Source organism: Mesocricetus auratus, unplaced genomic scaffold, assembly GCF_017639785.1.
Source record: "Mesocricetus auratus isolate SY011 unplaced genomic scaffold, BCM_Maur_2.0 Super-Scaffold_100676, whole genome shotgun sequence".
Taxonomy (NCBI): Eukaryota; Metazoa; Chordata; class Mammalia; order Rodentia; family Cricetidae; genus Mesocricetus; species Mesocricetus auratus.
Genome location: NW_024429266.1, coordinates 146,132,213 through 146,151,965, shown reverse-complemented (window position 1 = coordinate 146,151,965; position 19,753 = coordinate 146,132,213). Strand labels below are relative to the sequence as shown.

Here is a 19,753-nt window from a genome sequence, read left to right as displayed (position 1 = left end):
GATAATGTTTATTTTTAATTCTAGCTAATAACTGTTCAGTACTCTACAATTAAAAGAGGCTATATCAACTGTCTAGGAAGATATTTCTAATTCAAAAACAAAGATGGCAGTGCATTTACATACACACTTATGTATATATATATACATAAAATATACACAAAATAATGGCATCACGGAAAGTGCAATGTCATTGTATTAATTTAGTGTTGTAAGTGGTTAACACTTAAACTTTCCACTTCAAAATTCTTTTCTCAAGTAAAGACTCTCAAAGATTCTTCACCTAGGTCAAACAGGTCCCCTAGAGCAGAGCTTACCAGGTGTATAGCTAGACATTATTCCCAACCTCCAGAGTAACTGATTAGAGTCTGAAGTAGCCAAACAACAAACTTGAAAAATGCAGTCAGGTATTCCTTCAAAGGCATTCTGACCAATCTGAAGGGATTTGCAACTTGAGCCAAATAAAGTAGAGGAGAAAATAGGATAAAGGTGAGTATCAATCACCAATTAAGGTTGGCCATTGGTGAGATTCCAAGCAATATCCCATACTATCTGGCCTAAAGCATATTCTACATCGTTTATATCCCTTGGCCTACTGTGGAACAGGATCCCAAGAATCTGTGACAGAAGTTTACAATACACAAGAACTGTGAAACACGGAAAAAGAATAATCAAGATTGTGATAGATGTGAGGGCTGAGTGAGGACAAACAGCACATTAGCCACAAACCAAAAGACTTGTTATATCTAGAATGGGGGAAGCATCCAAAAAGTATAGAAAAGAGAAAATTAGTTAATGGCATGTACAATATCCTCAAGATAGATGAATTCTATTGTACAAATCTTAGGATCCAATGTGTTTGAGACTTCAGAATGTTGGACACTTTTATAAAAGTAATGATATTTTACATAATATATTGCATTCTATGTATGTTATATAATATCCCACAGCTAGAAATGGTATAATACCTATATCAAAAAAATTAATATTTCTATATTTAGATACTAACACATTAAATAAGTTGCAAAGTTTAATGATTTAATATCCATTTAAGTCATGTTTTACAGTCAAATGATTTTTTTTAAAGTACTGCAGTTTTAGACTGTATTTTGTATCTAAAGCTTGCTGAGCCTTTCGGTAAAACTGTTCCTTGGGGTTTTCTTTTTTTTTAGAAATATATTCTTTGAGATGAATTTTATACTCACTGTGAAGTTAACCCCATGCAGAAAAAAATCTTATTAAGGATTCTAATTCATATTCCAACAAGAAAAACAAAAGCATAAGACTAGGAAGAAGAAATAAAACTATAATTATTGACAGAACAGATGAGGTTTCCAGAAAATGTCAAAAATGTAAACTGTTTAATATAACAGAAATTTAGGAGACTGGTCTTCAGCAAAGTCACATGTCTAAGAGAAGGATTTTCTGTGAGCAGGCTCCTTCCTGAACATGAATCTTCACCCTGTAGGCAGCACTCCACAGCCACCACAGGACTTTCCACCTTGACCTTTCAAGTAAGTATGGCAGTGCTCTCACTCCAGGGAGGAGGTTTTCATCCAGCAAAACAGCTGGTGGCTTCAAGAGTAGTCTCTTGAAACAAGCCGTCACTGATCACTGGTTCCAATTCACGTGTAGTTATCCCAATTAAATTAACTTAAAAGAGTACTTTACAGCCAAAAAGCCATAATCTTATTTATGTGGGTTTTGGTATAAATTCCTTTCCTTATTTCATAAAAATCTTTACTACACACCAGGTACAATGAGACACACCTGTAATCCCAGCACTAGGGACGCTGGGGAAGGAAGATCATCAGTTTGAGACCAGGTTAAGACACATAGGAAGAGCCTATCTCTCTTCTATAATAATAGAAGTCAAGAGATGAGAGTGAAGAAACAGCAGAGCCAGATGGACAGCACCTGAAGGTTTATACTAAGGATGCTGGACTGTGTTCTCTCTAACCTAACAAAAGTGAGCTATGTGGGCTTTTAAACCAGGAAAATGTGATCATATCTAAACTGTACATGTACTTTGTTTAGTATGATCACTTCATATCAACTTTGTGATTTTGGCCAGGCTGTCCATGTATCTTCAGTTCAATTCTACATTATAACAGAGGGAGCTAACAGAATGTACCCCATGAAAATAAAGCAAACAACATCCCATTCAGTACAGCCTCTATTCTTTCAAACAGAACTAATCAGAACCTCAGAAAAGGACAGAGGAGCAAAAGTCCAGCAACATCTCCTTACTTTGAGTTTCTGGGCTTCCCCCCGTACTTTCAGCAGCTCAGTAATAGAGTCCACAAAGCCCTGGTAGTGAAAGTTGCACATTTTCTCAATTTCTCGGTCATGATTGCGGATGCGAGATTCTAACTTCTCCATGAATCGTCCATGTTCCTCACCATCATAGACAGACCTTTAAAGAGAAAATGGCATGAAGATTACAACTTCTGATAAGAGAATTACAAACCCAGAAGAAACTTCTGTAGAAACTAGAATACTCAGGATGCAAAAACTACTAACTGTATCTACATTGCCCCATGTTAAAGGAGTCTTGGTTTTGTTTTGTCCTGGGAAAATCCAAAAAAGTTGCTTCCTAGTTCACTTAAAAACACTTGACACACTATAGGACTATCAACACAAAGTAAAAGACTTGAATTACAGCTATCCCTTTCTCCATTTAGCTGATCTAGAATTCAATTTCAGTAAATTCAACTATCCAGTCATCCCATGACTCTACACCAAGAAGCTGAAGATTACTAAAAATCACACATCCAGCCTGGCTGGATTCAATGTAACTAAATAGCAACAATCTAAGAGTCACTGAACACCACTACAAAAACCTACTGGATATGGAATATCCCTTGTCAAAATGCATGAAAACAGAAATGTTTCTGATTGGAGGAATTGTGGGAATATTTGTATGAGTTATCTGGTCTATAAGACTCAAATCTGAACAGACAATTTATTATGTTTTCATATATAATTTATAGCCTGAAGGTAAATCCATTCAGTGTCATAGTGAATTAGTGTTTTGACTACAACAGGTCACACACAAGAGGCCAACGGGACATTTTCCACTTATGACAACTGTCATGATTCTTATGAGCATTTCATACTTGAAATTTTAAAATTAGGAATGACCAACCCAAGTAGTGATTAGTACCTCAAAAACAAAATCACTTTGTATTCTCCAAAATCTCAGTGTGGGAACCTTACTTTCTCCTGCCTCTATGCTCACTCCTCCTGCTCAGCTACCACTCTATATACTTCTCAGAAAGGATGGAGGGGAATACTCTTAACTATTTCCTCTTCCCTCATGAAAATCAGCCAACCTGCTTACATCCATACTTCCTTTTCTATCTTTCCTCCACAGACAGCTTATCTGCTAATTCTAGGTCAGCCTGGTCTACAGAGCAAGTTCCAGGACAGCCAAGATTACACAAAGAAACCCTTTGGAGAAGGGACCTGTTCAACATCATGTATTTTTCCCTCTCTACCAGATTATTCTCATATCTGTATAAAGGTCACAAAAAATTTGACCTGAACTACACATCCACTCCCAGCTACCATCTAGTTTTTCTGCTATCCATCCTAACAAAATGAAGGGTTTAAACTTCCCCACTTTTACAATTGCATTTAGTTTTCAGTGCTCTAAAAGGGACAAACAAGTGTCTCAACCAACAAAGGGCCATTTATCAACAAATTACATTTAGGGAAAAGAGAGAGCTCACAAACAAAGTCTGAGTCAGTTCCACAATGTCTCAAGGACAGTTCCTGCAATGCCCTTGAAATTTACCTAACTACATCCAAAGATAAAACCTCAGCCAATTAAAAGTGTATTAATGTAACTGCTGCTTAGTTAATCAATTATGTTTGAGATTATCTAACTGTCCCTAAAATTCCCTTAGCTGTGCTTAAAAGGAGTCTGCATGCTCCACTTGTACAGTTGAACAACCCCACATATGATGGTAAATAAATGATCTTTGCTCTTACATACTATTTTAGTCTAGGGTTTTCCTTCAGCATCTTCTGGACCCTTACATTCAGTGCATTAGGTGCACTAGCTGGAATCCCTGGGGACTCCCAGCCCAATATAGAGTGTCCCCAGGGGAACCCAGTTTGTTCTCCACCAATGGGTGAGTCTGAGTGTGTCTCTGTATAGTGTTTGTCTTATTCTCCTCTGGTGTCCAGACACAATCTGGAGGCCACTGGAGGTCAGGAGGACACGCTAACTTCCTCCAGGCCAGGGGGTCCCAAGGACACTGGAGAGACTCCATCTAGTAGAGCCTGGTTATAGGACAGTTACCATCAGTCAGAACAAGAAGGTTCCACTCTATCTTTGGTTTTGGTGACTGTGGAGCCCAGGTACAGGACAGGCCACTGTCACCGCTCTGGTTTCTTTTTCTTTTTCTGTTTTTTGTACAACCTTATATTGCCTCTGTATTCTACCATGGACCCCCTTCCTTGCTGAAGCCCTGCTCACTGCCAGCCACGAGGAGAAAGAGGCAGTGGCAGAGGGAACAGAGAGGGACTGAGAGAGGCTAGCCACCAAGCTGGCAAACAGCAGAAGTGCCCAGAGCCAGGTGGAGGGCGAGGCCAATGGGTTAAGCCACAGCCACCCACCGAACCTTGAGCCTCATGTCGGTAGATGAGGCTGCATGGCACCCACAGCAGAGGAGAGGAGCAGTGACAGTGTGGCAAGGAGTTACGCAATCCAAATGTAGTGGGGAGGGAATATTTACTGACCCATTTCCATTCCCAAACCAGTTCCTTCCAGGATCCCCAATACACACACACACACACACACACACACACACACACACACACACACACACACACACACACCACTACAATTAATGACACTTATTCAATTATGCAAGTCAAGTATCTATAATCATTTCTCAAGTGTCTGACCATACTCTCCTCCATGAAATTACTACTCAACCTCCAAAACATGTTTTAGAATTGAACACATCCACCATTTCTACTTAAATCTTTATCCAAAGATATAATTTAGTCACACCAGAGAAATTCAACAGCCTCCAAAATCCCAGTATGTATTACCCATTCCCACCCACACCAAGTACATACTCCACAGAGCAGTTAAAACAATCTCTTTAAAGCAATACTTCAGACATTACCCCAGCTTAAGTCTCTCCAAAGGCTTCTGTATTAATCAGGGTTCTCTAGAGGAACAGAATTTAAAGAATGAAGAGAGAGAGAAGGAAGAGAGGAGAATTAAATATATATAGAATTTATTATATTATATATTATATAATATATATGGAATTTATTATAATGGCCTCCAGGATATGGTCCAGATAATCCAATAATGGCTACCTATGAATACAAGGTCCAAGACTGAATGTCTCAGCTGGTCTTCAATATATGCTGGATTTCCAAAGAAGCAGGCTCTTATGCCAGTAAAGGAATGGGCTTGCACCAAGAGCAAGAGCAACCAGGAAAAGAGGGAGAACTTCTTTCTTCCATGCCCTTTATATAGGCTGCCAGCTGATAGTGTGGCAGATTTAAGGCCCAGATTAAAGGTGTATCATCCCACCTCAAAGATCTGGATTAGAAGTGGATCTTCCCACTTCAAATGATTTAATTAAGAAAAAAATGCCCTCACCAGGTGTGGTAGAATCCACCATTAATCTCAGCACTCAGGAAGGCAGAGGCAGGCAAATTTCTGAAAGTTCAAGGCTAGCCTTGTCTACAGAGCTAATTCCAGGAAAGCCAGGGCTATACAGAGAAACCGTGTCAATAAAACCCAAAAGGAAGAAGGGAAGCAGAGAGAGAGAGAGGGAGGGAGGGAGGGAGGGAGGGAGGGAGGGAGGGAGGGTGGGAGGGAGGGAGGGAGGGAGGGAGGGAAAAAAATTCCTCGCAGTTGTGCCCAGCCATTTGAGTTTTAGTTCATTCCAAATGTAGTCAAGATGACAACCAAGAATAGCCATCATCGCTTCCCTTTACAAAGAAGAAAAAATCTGTATCTCTATCATGGATATGACCACACATAACCCAGGTTTTCTCTCCAATTCCAATCGTTGACACACCCTCCAGTGTCTATGATAAAGTTACAATGACTTTTTTTTAAGATTGATTTTATTTTATGTGTATGAGTACTTTACCTGAGTGTGTGTACCTTGTGCATGCCTGTGAATAATTGTGAGTCACCAAGTGGGTGCTGGGAACCAAACCAAGGAACTCTGCAAGAATACTAACTGCTCTTAACTGCTGAGTCATCTGTCCAGGCCCCCAGCAATGACTTTATTTTTAAGCCTATCTCTGTCTCAAGGATTTTATATTCTTGAGCTAATCAATGCTTATCTTTATGTCCTTAAATAATTTCATTATCACTACCACCCATGATTTATTCTGATTCTTACATAATCCACCTGAACTAGATTACATACTCAAGGACAAAAACATAGTCTTCCCCATTCACCAATCCGATGAGATAATATACACTGACTAGAACAAGCCAAAAATTATCTCTGATCCCTGATACTCCTTCACCAAACATATATTTGCTCACTGGCCATGCTTTCTGAGTCTGGAGTGATGTGTGGTACAGGATCATCAGGCACTTATCCTGTGAATAAGAAAGCTCACTTTTCTCAGCATGTCAGTTCCACTACCTAAAACACACACACACACACACACACACACACACACACACACACACACACACACACACACACACACACACTCACACACCACAATCCCAGTTAAAATTCTCAACACTGACTTTAATAAAAACACAGCAATCAAGACTCCCCTTCCTTGGAAAGAAAAGAATGAAAAAAGAAATTATAAAAAGCCCTCTAAGTGGGTGATTTTATGGCAAGAGCTATGCAGAATATACAACAACAGAACCTACCACTGATGTTTCAACAAGTTTCAAGCTTAACTTTTCCCCTTTCAAAGGAAAGGAAAGGAATCTTCTAAGTAAAGATACTCATATTCCTTGTTATGTGGGAAACTGGGGTGAGGAGGATTACTGAAAATTCTCAAGCTTAAAGATATAGGCTTGTATTATACCATTTTTTTGGTTTCATTTTCAGTATACTCCATCTCAGTAATAACTTCTATCTTAGGTTATGCCAGGAAAAATTTTCACTCATTCTCCCAAAAGATAAATGACAAACTTGAGGGGGAAAAAAGTTCCAACATTCAGAAATTCAGGAGCCAGGTATGGTAGAACATAATCCCAGCAATTAGGAAGTGGAGGCAGGAGGATGAGGAATCCAAGGCAAGTCTAATTAAATAATGTGAGGCCTCCCTAAACTATGTAAAGCCTACTCAAAGAAGGATAAGAAAAGGAAAGAAATTTAGAACTTAGATTTATTTAGATAAATAATACCTCCCTGGATTTCCTATTTAAAAACAAAACCAAAGTAAGAAACATGGATTTTAGCTGACTGATTGTAGGGCCTTGGTCTTAACACTGTAATTAGCTACATCTTTGGCCAATTCAATTAATCTCTCTGACCTTCAGAGCTTTCTCATTTACAAAATAGGAAACAGCAGTCAATATAATTTCCCTGAAGTACTCGCTGAGCATTAATTCGGGCACATAATGAGAAAGAGCAAACATTTTGAGGATAGTCAGCAGGTGGTAGTTTTAATAATCTCCTTATCAGTGCCACAGAGTTTCTATTTAGATCTTTATGATTATAACACTGTCTTCAATTATGATGTTGACTAACTTTAAAGGTTTACAGTGAGCCCTCAGAGTAGAAAGTTTAAAAATTAAAGTAACAATTGTTTGGGGTGGAATACCCAGGCTTGTAATACTCAGGAAGTTGAGGCAGTTAGTAGTAAGTACTAAGGCAGCCAGGACAATATCTTAAAAAAAAAAAAAAGTAGAATTCAAATCTAAAACACTCATATCTAAATGAATGAAAGTAGACACTATTTAGAGAACCCTATATTTTGCATTTTGTGGAAATTTACAGGATCCACAACTACCAGATTGTGTGTTAATTCTTTGTGTATGTGCAACTGAAAGGATACATAGTTTCCATGTGGCTATAAAACAGGTGAAAACTCACTTGCATTTTGTGTCTTTAATTACAAATTGCTCTACCACAACAAAAAGCAAACGGGAACAGACCTTATAGTTCACACTGACTAGGCATTTCAAATATATTTCAGCATAAGACATCAATAAATAACAGACCTATCAGATATAAAAGGCAAAAATAATTATTAAACACTGGAAAAGTTAGAGATCTACTAAGTTAACTTTATACTGGTAGTCAGCACTGTTCTTAAATAAGTATAGCAGTATTTTCTCTTCTGAACAAATGACTTAAAGTGGAGAAAGACTGCCATCTAGTGATGACAAATTTCTAATACTCCTTAAAACATGAATTTGATATAACCAAATAAAACAGACTGCTGAAAAATCTAAAACCTACATTTGATCAAGTCTCTAGGTCCAAGGAAGGGGGATGTAGCTCAACTGGTAGAGTGGAGCCTTGCATACAGAAAGCCCAAGAACTGCTAAAGCTGAGATTGGTGGGACATGCCAATTACACCAACACTAGGGAGGCAAACACAGGAGAATGATCAGGATTTCAAGACCATCCAGTTACATAGAAAGTTTGAGGCCATTCAGGACTACCTGAGACCTTATTCTCCCCACTCCGAAAAAATATAAGGCAGAATCTTAAAAAGGTAGACTCTGAGATATTATTGTACTTCTCTGTGCTTCTGATACAAGATACATACATAAAAGTTAAGCAAGACAATGGAAAATCATGTAGTTTCTTACCTATGTCATTACAAGAATTTTCTAATACTACAAAAAGTAAACAAGAAGAAATGCTTAGAAATTAACACCAATTTTGATAGCCCAAGGTTTGACTCAAGTGAAATGGAAACCTAAAGAGTGTGATTTCCAAAACCTCCCTAATAAACCAAAGGATTTGACAAAAGCATGTTTGTACATCCTGCTGTACATAGTGATTCTTTATCCCTCTCCCACCTAGATTTCAAAAGCACATTTTAAATTTTTAACTGATGAAAGTACCACTTAAAATTTGAATTCAACAAATATTTACCATTCTCCTACACTAAACTATTACAGAATTTTTATGTCTTGCATGAAGCCAAAATTAGCCTCAATCTGTTTTTTCCAAAACAAGGAAGTAGCCACTTAGGGTGATACACGCTCATAATCTCTACACTCGGGAGGCTGAGGTCATCCAGGGCTAAAAAGGAAGACCTTGTTGAGAAGGTAGAATGGGATTGGACTATAAAAGTGCATGCCTTTAACCTCAGCAATCCAGAGGCAGATTTCTGTAAGTTTGAGGCCAGCCTTGGACTACAGAGCAAGTTCTTGGACATCCAGGGCTACGAAGAAAAACACAGTCTTAGAGGGAGAGGGAGAGGGAGAGGGGGGAGAGGGAGAGGGAAAGGGAAAGGGGGGAGAGGGAGAGGGAGAGGGGGGAGAGGGAGAGGGAGAGGGGGAGAGGGAGAGGGAGAGGGAGGGGGAGAGGGAGAGGGAGAGGGAGGGGGAGAGGGAGAGGGAGAGGGAGGGGGGAGAGGGAGAGGGAGAGGGGGGAGAGGGAGAGGGAGGGAGGGAGACAGAGACAGACACAGAGACAGAGAGACAGAGACAGAGAGAAAGAGAGAGAGGGAGGGAGGGAGGGGGAGGGAGGGAGGGAGGAGGGAGGGGGAAAGGGAAAGGAAGGAAAGACAGGCAGGCAGGCAGGCAGAGAAATTGGAGTGAAGAATTCCATTGCAGGATATGTCAGTTGTGGATTAGCTGCATCTACATAGCAACTATTGCCTTTTTTGGTTTGAGGAGTGCCAACTCTGGTGTTTCACCTTCCTATCCTATCACAAGAGGTAAACAAACACACTTAAGTTACCTTGTCAGTGATCAGTTAACATAAGGGTGTGTGATACCATTCTCACCAAGGAGAAGGGAAATCTGTTAGGCAAAGGCCAAAGTGGGGGAGTGTAAAGTTATGCTCCCTGGAGGATGCAGGAAAGAGGTTGTTTTCTTACCGTAAACACTGCCCTGTGAAAATAAGACACTTATAGGCAAGTGAAGCAACTACCCTAAAAAAAAGAGGAAAGTGTGCCACTAACCTGGGTTTATAAAGGGAAAAAGTGAAAAATACCAGAGTCCTGTACTGTGGAGAAATTCCCAACAGTTGTCTCTAGATACTCTACATATCAGTAAATTTCCAATTATTTAAGCCACTTTCCCTCTATATTCTGCTATTTGTATCTAAAGTATCCTAAATGATAGAATGTTGTGCAGTTTTCAAAGGTAGCAGGCAAATCAAAAAGACAGACAACAAACTATCAGTATTCACTGCTTTATAAGGACTCAGGTCTCCAGCCTCAACTAACCTTCCCCTTTTCTTCCATTTCAAAGTAAATCTCATCCACTCTTAGAACCAGAGCTCACACCTAACTTCTTCTGAGGAACCATCTCTAATCACTCAGAGCCTTTCATGCCCACCTCATTTGCAACTACTGCCCTCACAAAATTTATTAAACTATGTTCTGATGGACTGTTCAGTTATCAATCAACTCATACCAGAACATTAGTTTCCCCTTGGGCAAAGACTGTTTTACCCATTTTTATCTCCAGGTACTTTCACAGGGCCTGGAAGTGGAAAGATTCTACCATCTACATGGAAAATCCACAATGCATGTGGATTTACCCTTATTTCAGAGGTGGGTGCAAGAATAATGCAAGAAACCAAACATATCTGCTGAGATTTCTTAAGACCAAAGGGAAATTAAGACCCAAAGAACTAAGCATTTTAGTTTGGGATTTTGGTTTTGATTATCCAAAAAAAAAAAAAATCCAAAGTTATTCTGGTCTTTTCTTTTTTGTATATCTTTTTTAACTTGTCATGGTTTTATCCCTCAAACATTTTCTTCTCATTAAACTCCATAAAAGCATCATTAGTATTTTTTGTTTATTCCAAAAGTTAAAAATAAAGTGGAAAAACAATTTGAGTATGATGTTGAAAGAGAACTACAAGAGGTCAAAAGAAGTTTATATCCCTTCTTCTTACTTCAGTATGTCTATTGATTGTATTCAAACTTCAGTATTACAGTTTGGATGCTGTGGGTACAAGAGAAAATAAACCATTGCATATCATCATCAGTACCTGGAGAAGCATATTGTAATTAATGAAATCTAAGCTGAGCACAAAGCCTGTGATAGTTAATATTGTTGATCTGTCAACTTGTCTAGTGTCACCTAGGAGACAAGTCTCTGGGAATGTCCATGATGCAGTCTGTACATTATATTAACCAGTATGGAAAGACTCACCATTACAAGGGTGTTCTCAAGCTTCCTAATGCTGTGACCCTTTAATACAATTCCTCATGTTGTAGGGACCCCTCCCTTAGTTAGGGTTTCTATTGGTGTAATAAGACACCATGACCATGGCAACTCTTATAAAGGAAAATACATTTAATAGGGTGGCTTTCAGTTTCAGAGGTTCAGTCCATTAACATCATGGTGTAACATGGTGGCGTGCAGGCAGACATGGTGCTAGAGAAGTAGCTGGGAGTCCTACATCTTGACTTGAAGGCAACAGGAAATAAGTCTGTCTCACTGGGTGTAGCTTGAGCATAGGCGACCTCAAAGCCCACTCCCACAGAAACACTCCAACTCCAACAAGGGCACACCTACTCCAATAAGGTCGTATCTCCTATTAGTACCACTCACTTTGGTTGCCATTTTCTTTCAAACCACCACAACCCCCAACCATAAAATTATTTTTGTTGCTACTTCATAACTCTAATTTTGCTACTGTTATGAGTCAAAATGTAAATGTCTGTGTTTTCTGATGGTCTTAGGTGGCACCCCACTCCCAAAGGAGTCATGATCCACAGGTTGAGAAACACTGGGCTAGAATCTAAGAACAATAAAAAGGAAGAAGTAAGCTGAACACCAGCATCTCACTGTTGGAACACAATCCATGAATGAAGCTGGGTGAGGAGATTTCTTGAAACATTATAAGAATATTCCAAGTAAACAAGAGAATCTCTTTTCCTCCATTATAATGAGTTGCTTCTACCAGGTATAAAAACAGAAGTAGGATTTATTTTAGATTACACCATCAACTTACCTATTATTATTCAGAATGATGTTTCAAGCATAACTTACCGTCCTGACTGTATACAGCCTAAAGTCATGTGACCTTTGCTCATATAACCTTGCTGATCCCTCAAGAATACCCTCAAAATATAAATTATCTGGTGCTCCGAATAAAGCTAGCCATTGCATGAAACTTTAGCCAGCCTCTTGTTCAGGCTCCACTCTCCCAGGTTCACAACACCAACTAGAGTGGTTAACATTTCATAACTGTATTTTCTGGTTGTGGTGCAATGCTACCCTGCCTTCCCCAACATGACAGACTGTATCCCCTTGAACTGTAAACCAAAATAAACTCTTCCTCCTTGAAGCTACTTCTTGATAATATCTAAGATAATATACAAATGTTTTTGTAACACCTCACGAGAGCAAACATATTCCAATAATTTTTTTTCTCGGTTTCAATTTTGGTTTTGATTTTTCGAGAAAGGTTTTCTTTGTGTAGCTTTGTAGATCACACTGGCCTTGAACTCACAGAAATCGACCTGCCTCTTCCTCTGGAGTGCTTGGAGTAAAGGTTTGCACCACCACCACCCAGCTTCCAAGGGTTGATTCGGCTGATCTGGTTGGCTAGGCAGGTGTTCCCTTCCTCCCTCACCATTCCATGTGCATCCCTCCCAAAGCTGCTTGCTCAGTCAAAGAGGACTACCTTCCCCAAATAGAGGAGAACCAGTCTTCGGTCAAGGGTATACGAGTAGCTGCACTCCCCTGTTAGAACCTCCAAACAAGCTCTCAAGAATGTGGCTTGGGTTAAATACAACTAGAAAGTCTCAGACAAAGAGAATTTGTCACAAAACATCAGACAAATCAATAATAGAAATCAAACAAGAAATAAGCAAATGAAAGCAAGGACAGTTCAAATTCAAGATATAGAGAATGTCATAACTGTTGGAACAAATCATCATCATTAGTAGCTGAAGATACAAAGGCTCAACAAACTTTGCCAGTGGCTTCATTTTTGTCCTTTGTACAAATTTGTGTTAAAAGCAAAAAGACGCATTCCATTGCTTTAAAAAAGTTGAGTCATGGGCTGGAGAAATGGCTCAGAGGTTAAGAGCACTGACTACTCTTCCAGAGGTGTGAGTTCAATTCTCGGCAACTACATGGTGGCTCACAGCCATCTCTAATGAGATCTGGTGTCCTCTATTGGCATGCATGCATACGGACAGAACACTGTATACATAATAAATAAATCTTTAAAAGAAAATGCTGAGTCACAAATGCTGCTAATTATAAGATAAGAAATAAGAGTCCATGAGGCAGGATTTGGAGGGGGGTTCATAAACATAATAATTAAGTATTTACATCATTGGGTGATACCACCCTCAAACCTTATTATGGAGTCAGGTACATTACCCATTTGACATGAGGGGGAAAAAAATAATCCTGAGTTACAGAGTAAGCCAACCTGGGATACAGTGAGATCCTGTCTTTAAAGAAATAAAAATTAATTAATTAATTAACTAAGAAAGAAAGGAAGGAAGGAAGGAAGGAAGGAAGGAAGAAAGAAAGAAAGAAAGAAAGAAAGAAAGAAAGAAAGAAAGAAAGAAAGAAAGAAAGAAAGAAAACCAGGCAGCATGGTGTACTCCTGTATTCCAGCATTCAAAGGCATAAGTAGGAGGATCGCTGCAAATGCAAGGCCAGCCTGGTCTCCACAGTGAGTCCAAGCCAATCAGAGCAATTTAAAACTCCATAATTAAGTCAATGGCACTGAAGACCCTGAGGGACAAATGAAAAATAGAGCTGTTTCCATACAAAAACTCAATAGAGAGTGAAGTAGCAAAATAAGATAATGTTCCCTGTGAGCAATGCAAAGCATTAGATATACTATGAAAAATGCTTCTACTCATAAATTCTAATAATCTAAATTAAGGTTCTAGACCATTACTGGATGACTTCTCAGAAAAGAAAATAAAGAACATTTGCAGTTACTGAACTAAAAAGGAACAGAAATCAGGGTTCTGCTAACCACCTATACCCTCATATTCCTGTTATATACAGGAGAGACAGCCTCCAGCCCTCAAAAAGGAGACAGATGAAGGGACCTCAAAATGAATAAAGCCAAGATATCTTAGTGAAAGGCAAAGGGAGCCTGCAAGGCAGCCTCCCTCTTCTGATATTGAGTTTGGTTGGGGGCAGGGGAAGGACACCTTCCAATCATTTTAAACCAAAGAACAAGTCCATAGTCATATTATTACTGTCTTTTAGGGCCAGGTATGGAGATGCACTTCTTTCATCCCAGCATTAAGGAAGTCAGAAGCAGAAGGATTAATCACTTGAGCTCAGGAGTTCCAGCCCAGCAGGGAAACAGTAATATCATCTCAAGAATAGTAATTGCTATTTATTTTAGAAGCAATCTCCTTCCCGGTGTCCACAGATAACTGAATGAATGAACATAAATCTTCTCTAGAAAAATACACCTTAACCCATATTTCTAAGACTTCTGAGAAGTAGTAGTTTGGTTTGTTTTTTTTTTTAAAGTAGAATTTAAGTATAAAAAAAGAAGAAAAGAAAAAGAAATCTTAGAACATTAGAAAAAAAAGGAAAGGAAACACAAACTACAGATCAAGATTTTCCCAGGCTTAAACTGATAAGTATAAATATGATATATGTAAAGAAATGGTAAACATTTAAACAAAAACAAAAAAAGAAATATTAAACATTTAATTCCAAAACTGAGGGAATAATAAAATTACTATCAAAAGCAAATAGGCAAGGCCAACAAGATGGTTCAACAGGTAAAAAGTACTTGCTGCTTACAGTCTCCTCAGACGCATATAATACAAGGAAAGAATCGAATCCGGCAAGTCGCCATCTGACCTCCACCCATGCTACACACATAGAGACATGTATAAATAAATGTAATAAGAAATTTAATGTTACAGAATGCAGTAATAGTCCGTTTTTGAAGGAATACACTTTAAAATCTGTTGAAACACTTGGTTACCCTTCATGAAGAGTGGTATAGGGTGAGTTATTTCTTCACAGCCATGGTATCACCATTTACACTTATCCCTCATACTGACAACACAAATCTGAACTGACCTTGACCTTAGGAAAACGTATGGTTTGGAGTAAATTCCACCAAAAGTACCAAACACTCCACCCCCCTGCCATTACCCTAAAGCTCTTAAACAAACACCTCACGTAATCCTCCAGACACAATGAAAATCAGGCATAAGAATGAATGGGCACCATTAAAGATATTCTCTGGTGGAGAGTTAATATTCTTTTGCTTGAAAATGTTTATTTGTTCCTATCTTTGAAAAGTTGCTACACTGAACACCACATCCACATGATTTATTTACATGTCTATCTCTCCCAAGGGGCCCTGAGTTCCTTGAGAGTTCACACCTGGAACAATGCCTACATTCCATGGAGAAAGCATTATAAAGGGACTATGTAAGGACCCAAAGATCTTTCAGTTTTTCACAAGGACAAGCACTAGAGTTGATAATAAACACACTCACTAAAAAAGTAAATTCAAGTCCAATTACTACAAATAATCTGTATTTTAGTTAAAATACTAATACAGAAAGAACCAGAGGAAAAGAAGAAAGAAGGCTCAAGGGAATTTCTTATAGAAGAGTGTCTGGGAATAATTTGTTATTTCCCTAGCTTTACTGTAGCCCTTCTGGAAGCTGGGAGCAACAAAGCCTGGCTCTAAGGAGAGCTGGTATTTCTAGTCCTTGCTGCCAATTGTGGGGGAGGGTAACAGCAGTCCCTAAGGGCTTTTAGGAAAAATTGCTTCCAGGTGGAAATTTTTTATGGTACTATATGGCCTCCAGCCTTTTTTTTTTTCTTTTCTTTTCTTTTCTTTTTTTTTAACCTTTCTTCACAACTACTGATGATTAAACCATGGACAATCAGGTTGCAACAATGGAAACAGTCAGATAGCTTCCAAACAGCATAGTTATATGCTCCAAATTACCAAGCTAATTCTCAAAGGAGAGAAAAAAAATCATTGGCAAAGTTAGTTTTGTTTTTTAAGAGGAAAAGCAGAGTGGTGTTTATTAAAGATTTGTATCTGGAAGACTGTGGAAATAGTCAAGAACTCTCTATCATAATGATTAAGCATCAGTACCCAACCAGTCCCACATAACACAGACATACAAAAGGGATAGGGATAACCCTCAACGTTCTGTCACCTACCAATTTTTATTACTTTAGTCTGGCCTGAATTTAAGGTTATATTAAGCCCTTCTATCATTGCAAGAGTACATAGGGAACTCTCACCTCATGTCATGAGGAAAAGTTAGATAAATTTACACCTGAATGTGGTATTGAAAACCAGATAGGTAGAGGGGTGTGTGTGTGTGTGTGTGTGTGTGTGTGTGTGTGTGTGAGTGTGTAACAGCTCAAAGAATATAAGAGGGAAAGTTGCATTGCTATTCATGCAAAAAGCACAGAAAAACCAATCATATGACTATCCAGAAATTGAATCTAGGCAATCTTACGATTCTCATGCCACTCAAACTGAAAAGGATACACCTAACACATCATTTCTAAACCATAATGAAAGGAAGTATCTTTTAAATCTGTGTCAAGATGTCAACTGAACCTCATACATGTAGTAACAGCTATCCCTCAAGTATAACTGTGGTATTTTGAGCAAGAATAGGTTCATATATTTGAATGTTTAGTCATCAGGGAGTAGCACTATACGACCTTTTGGAGGAAGTGTATCACTGGGGGTAGGCTTTGAGGTTTCAAAACCCCATGACAAGCCCAGAGTCTCTCTCTTCCTCTGCCTGTGAATCTTGATATAGAACTCTGCTACTTCTCCACCTACCATGATGATAATGAACTAAACCTCGAAATTGTAAGTAAGCCCCAATTAAATGCTTTCTTTCATAAGAGCTGCTATGGCCATGGTGTCTCTTCACAGCACTAAACACTAAAACAAAAACCCTCCCAGGGTAGTTATCATCATCAGTTTGCATATGAAGCAATCAACACAGAAATAGTTTCCTTTATTACTACTACAAATACCACAATTTTATCAAGAATAACAAAGAAAAATAAAAAGTGAGGGGAAAGAAGATTTTTTTTAAAAGAGTATAAAAGAAAGAAGCAAGCCGGGCGGTGGTGGCACACGCCTTTAATCCCAGCACTCAGGAGGCAGAGGCAGGCATATCTCTGTGAGTTCGAGGCCGGGCTGGAGCGACAGCCTCCAAAACAATACAGAGAAACCCTGTCTCGTAAAATAAAAAAAAAAAATAAAAAAAAAGAAAGAAGCAAGATAAAAACAAGATATGTTAAACATCCATTCACTCAATATTGTGGTAAATATATCCAAATATTTACATTTAAATTCCTAGGGGAATAGAAAGGACAGTAAGCAAAACATCAAGATAATAAACATATAGATAAATGTGACTCTTAAAGTAACAAAAGGTTGGTTTTTTATTTTCTTTTCTTTTAGCCCTGGCTGGCCTGGAACTCACTATATAAACTAGTCTAGCCTCTGTTTCTGGCAACAGAGTACTAGGATTAAAGATGTACAGCACCATGCCTGACTTAATTCTTATTTTTTTAACCTTTCTGTGTTTCTATTAAATATACAAGTGTTATGTTTTTATAACTGAACAAAGAAAATACATTTAAAGAGTCTAGAACAGTACTAGAGTCACATTAAATGCCAAAAAGGTGCTAACTAAATAAACAGTAAACAAGAACAAACTCTTTGGGGTTAATGTGAGGCCTAAGTTTTAACAATTATCAAAATAAAATAAAAATAAGAAATATGGAATGGTAGCCTGGGGTAGTAACACATACCTGTAATCCCAGATCCCAAGAGGAAGAGGAAAGAGGATTATCACAAGTTACAGGGCTACAAAACTGATCTTGGGGGTGGGATTTATTACAGCTCAACTGTCAAAAGTGCCTAGGTATTATGCGTAAAGCCTTAGGTTGCCCAGTACAGAATAAACCAGGCTGGTGAAAAGGCCCCATAATCCAGCACTTGAAAGGTGGAGCAATCAAGATCAGGTCAACCTCAGCTACGGACTAAGTTTAAGGCCAGCCTGGGATACATGAGACTCTGTCTTAAGAAATAAGTTAATTAAGAAATACAAAATAAAAAATGAAGAGTCCTTTTTATCAAGCTCTCCTCTTATTATTTATCATGATCTCAAAATTAATTGAATTAGTGTGAATTTATTATCCCTCAAAAGGGAGAGGGGAAAGAAAGAGACCCAGTGCTTGCTATGATGGAATCTCTTATATGTTTCTAAGAAACAAAACTTGTAAACTCAAAAAACAGGCCTTTCTCTTGCTTCCTAGTTCATTCACATTACATACAAAAACTCCCTATCAACAGCATACAACTACTTAAAAAAATTTCATGGGTGATAGAGGCCCAAGCCTATAATCCCAGAACCCAAGAGACAGAAGAAACATAAGAATCATAAGTTCAAGGATAGTCAGGGCTATACAGTTAGTCTGTCTCAAAAACAAACAAACAAACAAACAAACAAACAAACATGAGCACATGTGGAAGGGGTGAGGAAGGGGTAGGGAGTTAAATTTTTAAAAAAATTAACTTCCATGGCTTAGACCAAAGTTAAACAGTACACACATTTCTATTAGATAACAAAGAGGCCTCTCTCTTTTTCTTTTTCCCTCTTTGAGGACAGCCCAAAGAATAGTTATTTTTAATGACTTCTGTTTAGCACAATAACATATAGGAAAAGAAGAAATCTCAGAGGTGATACAGTCCAGTTTCACAGCATGACAAATTTTTCCAGATCTCTCTATTAACTACTAGTCCAGATTCTGCTGAAATATTTAGTAAAAAGGTCCATTCACTACACCACAACCAAACCCACATCAACAGCAATTGCAAAGTTCTTAAAACCAAATTTGCTTTCTTATAACTTTCATTATTGTCTTATTTTTGTCCTCAAAAAACTACGAAGACTAGGTCCTGATCCCTCCCTTCCCTAGTCTATGGTAAACAAATATCCTATATATAAGTACAATTCAATGAAAGTTTCCACTCTCAGGACAAGTTCCAGTATTCTTAAAGTATAACAAAATGAGCCATGAGGATCAACAATCAATAGCACAGGCTACAAAGATTTCTTAGATTCAAATCTTGTTTCTGCTACTTATTAGCTGGTGACCATGGACAAGTTATTAAGTTTTTCTATACTTCAAATTCCAACTCAAGGAAATGTAGATTAAAAATTGCTACCACTTAATGCAGCTAAATAAAAATACAAATGACGCACTAACAACAGTGGAAGGCACACAATGCATCCTGTAAATTCTAGCAAATTCTAAAGCAAAAGCACAGTCAGACAGGTTACTTGGTTGCTACTAAAAACAACAAAATGGCATGCTTATTCACAGTCATATAGTGCTATGTATGGCACTTATATTCATATGAAATCTTTTAATGTCTTTATATATTGCTACATGCATTCAATTGTTATTATGAACCTATTTACTAGCTATTACAATCACAGCCAGTTATTCTACTCTTTTGAGACCTTTTAGGACGGTAACTTTTGTCATTCAACCTTCTCAAAGCAGATTCACTGTGAAAAGGAAAGAAACTCAAGCAACTTCTAGGAGCTAAGGAAGAACCCTGGAAAGCAGAAACATGAG

At 38.3% G+C, this 19,753-nt stretch overlaps 1 protein-coding gene across 4 annotated transcripts in view; it reads right to left on the bottom strand.

The window, feature by feature from the left end:
• Exoc6b (exocyst complex component 6B) overlaps positions 1–19,753 on the bottom strand; it is a 437,176-nt gene that overhangs the window by 374,823 nt on the left and 42,600 nt on the right. For 3 of the 4 annotated variants that reach the window (XM_040738232.1, XM_040738230.1, XM_040738231.1), the window contains exon 2: positions 2,248–2,413. The exons of the other annotated variant lie outside the window; for it this stretch is intronic. In XM_040738232.1, coding sequence (XP_040594166.1) covers positions 2,248–2,413 — 166 coding nt within the window. The remainder of the gene's footprint in view (positions 1–2,247; positions 2,414–19,753) is intronic. 4 annotated transcript variants of the gene reach the window in all.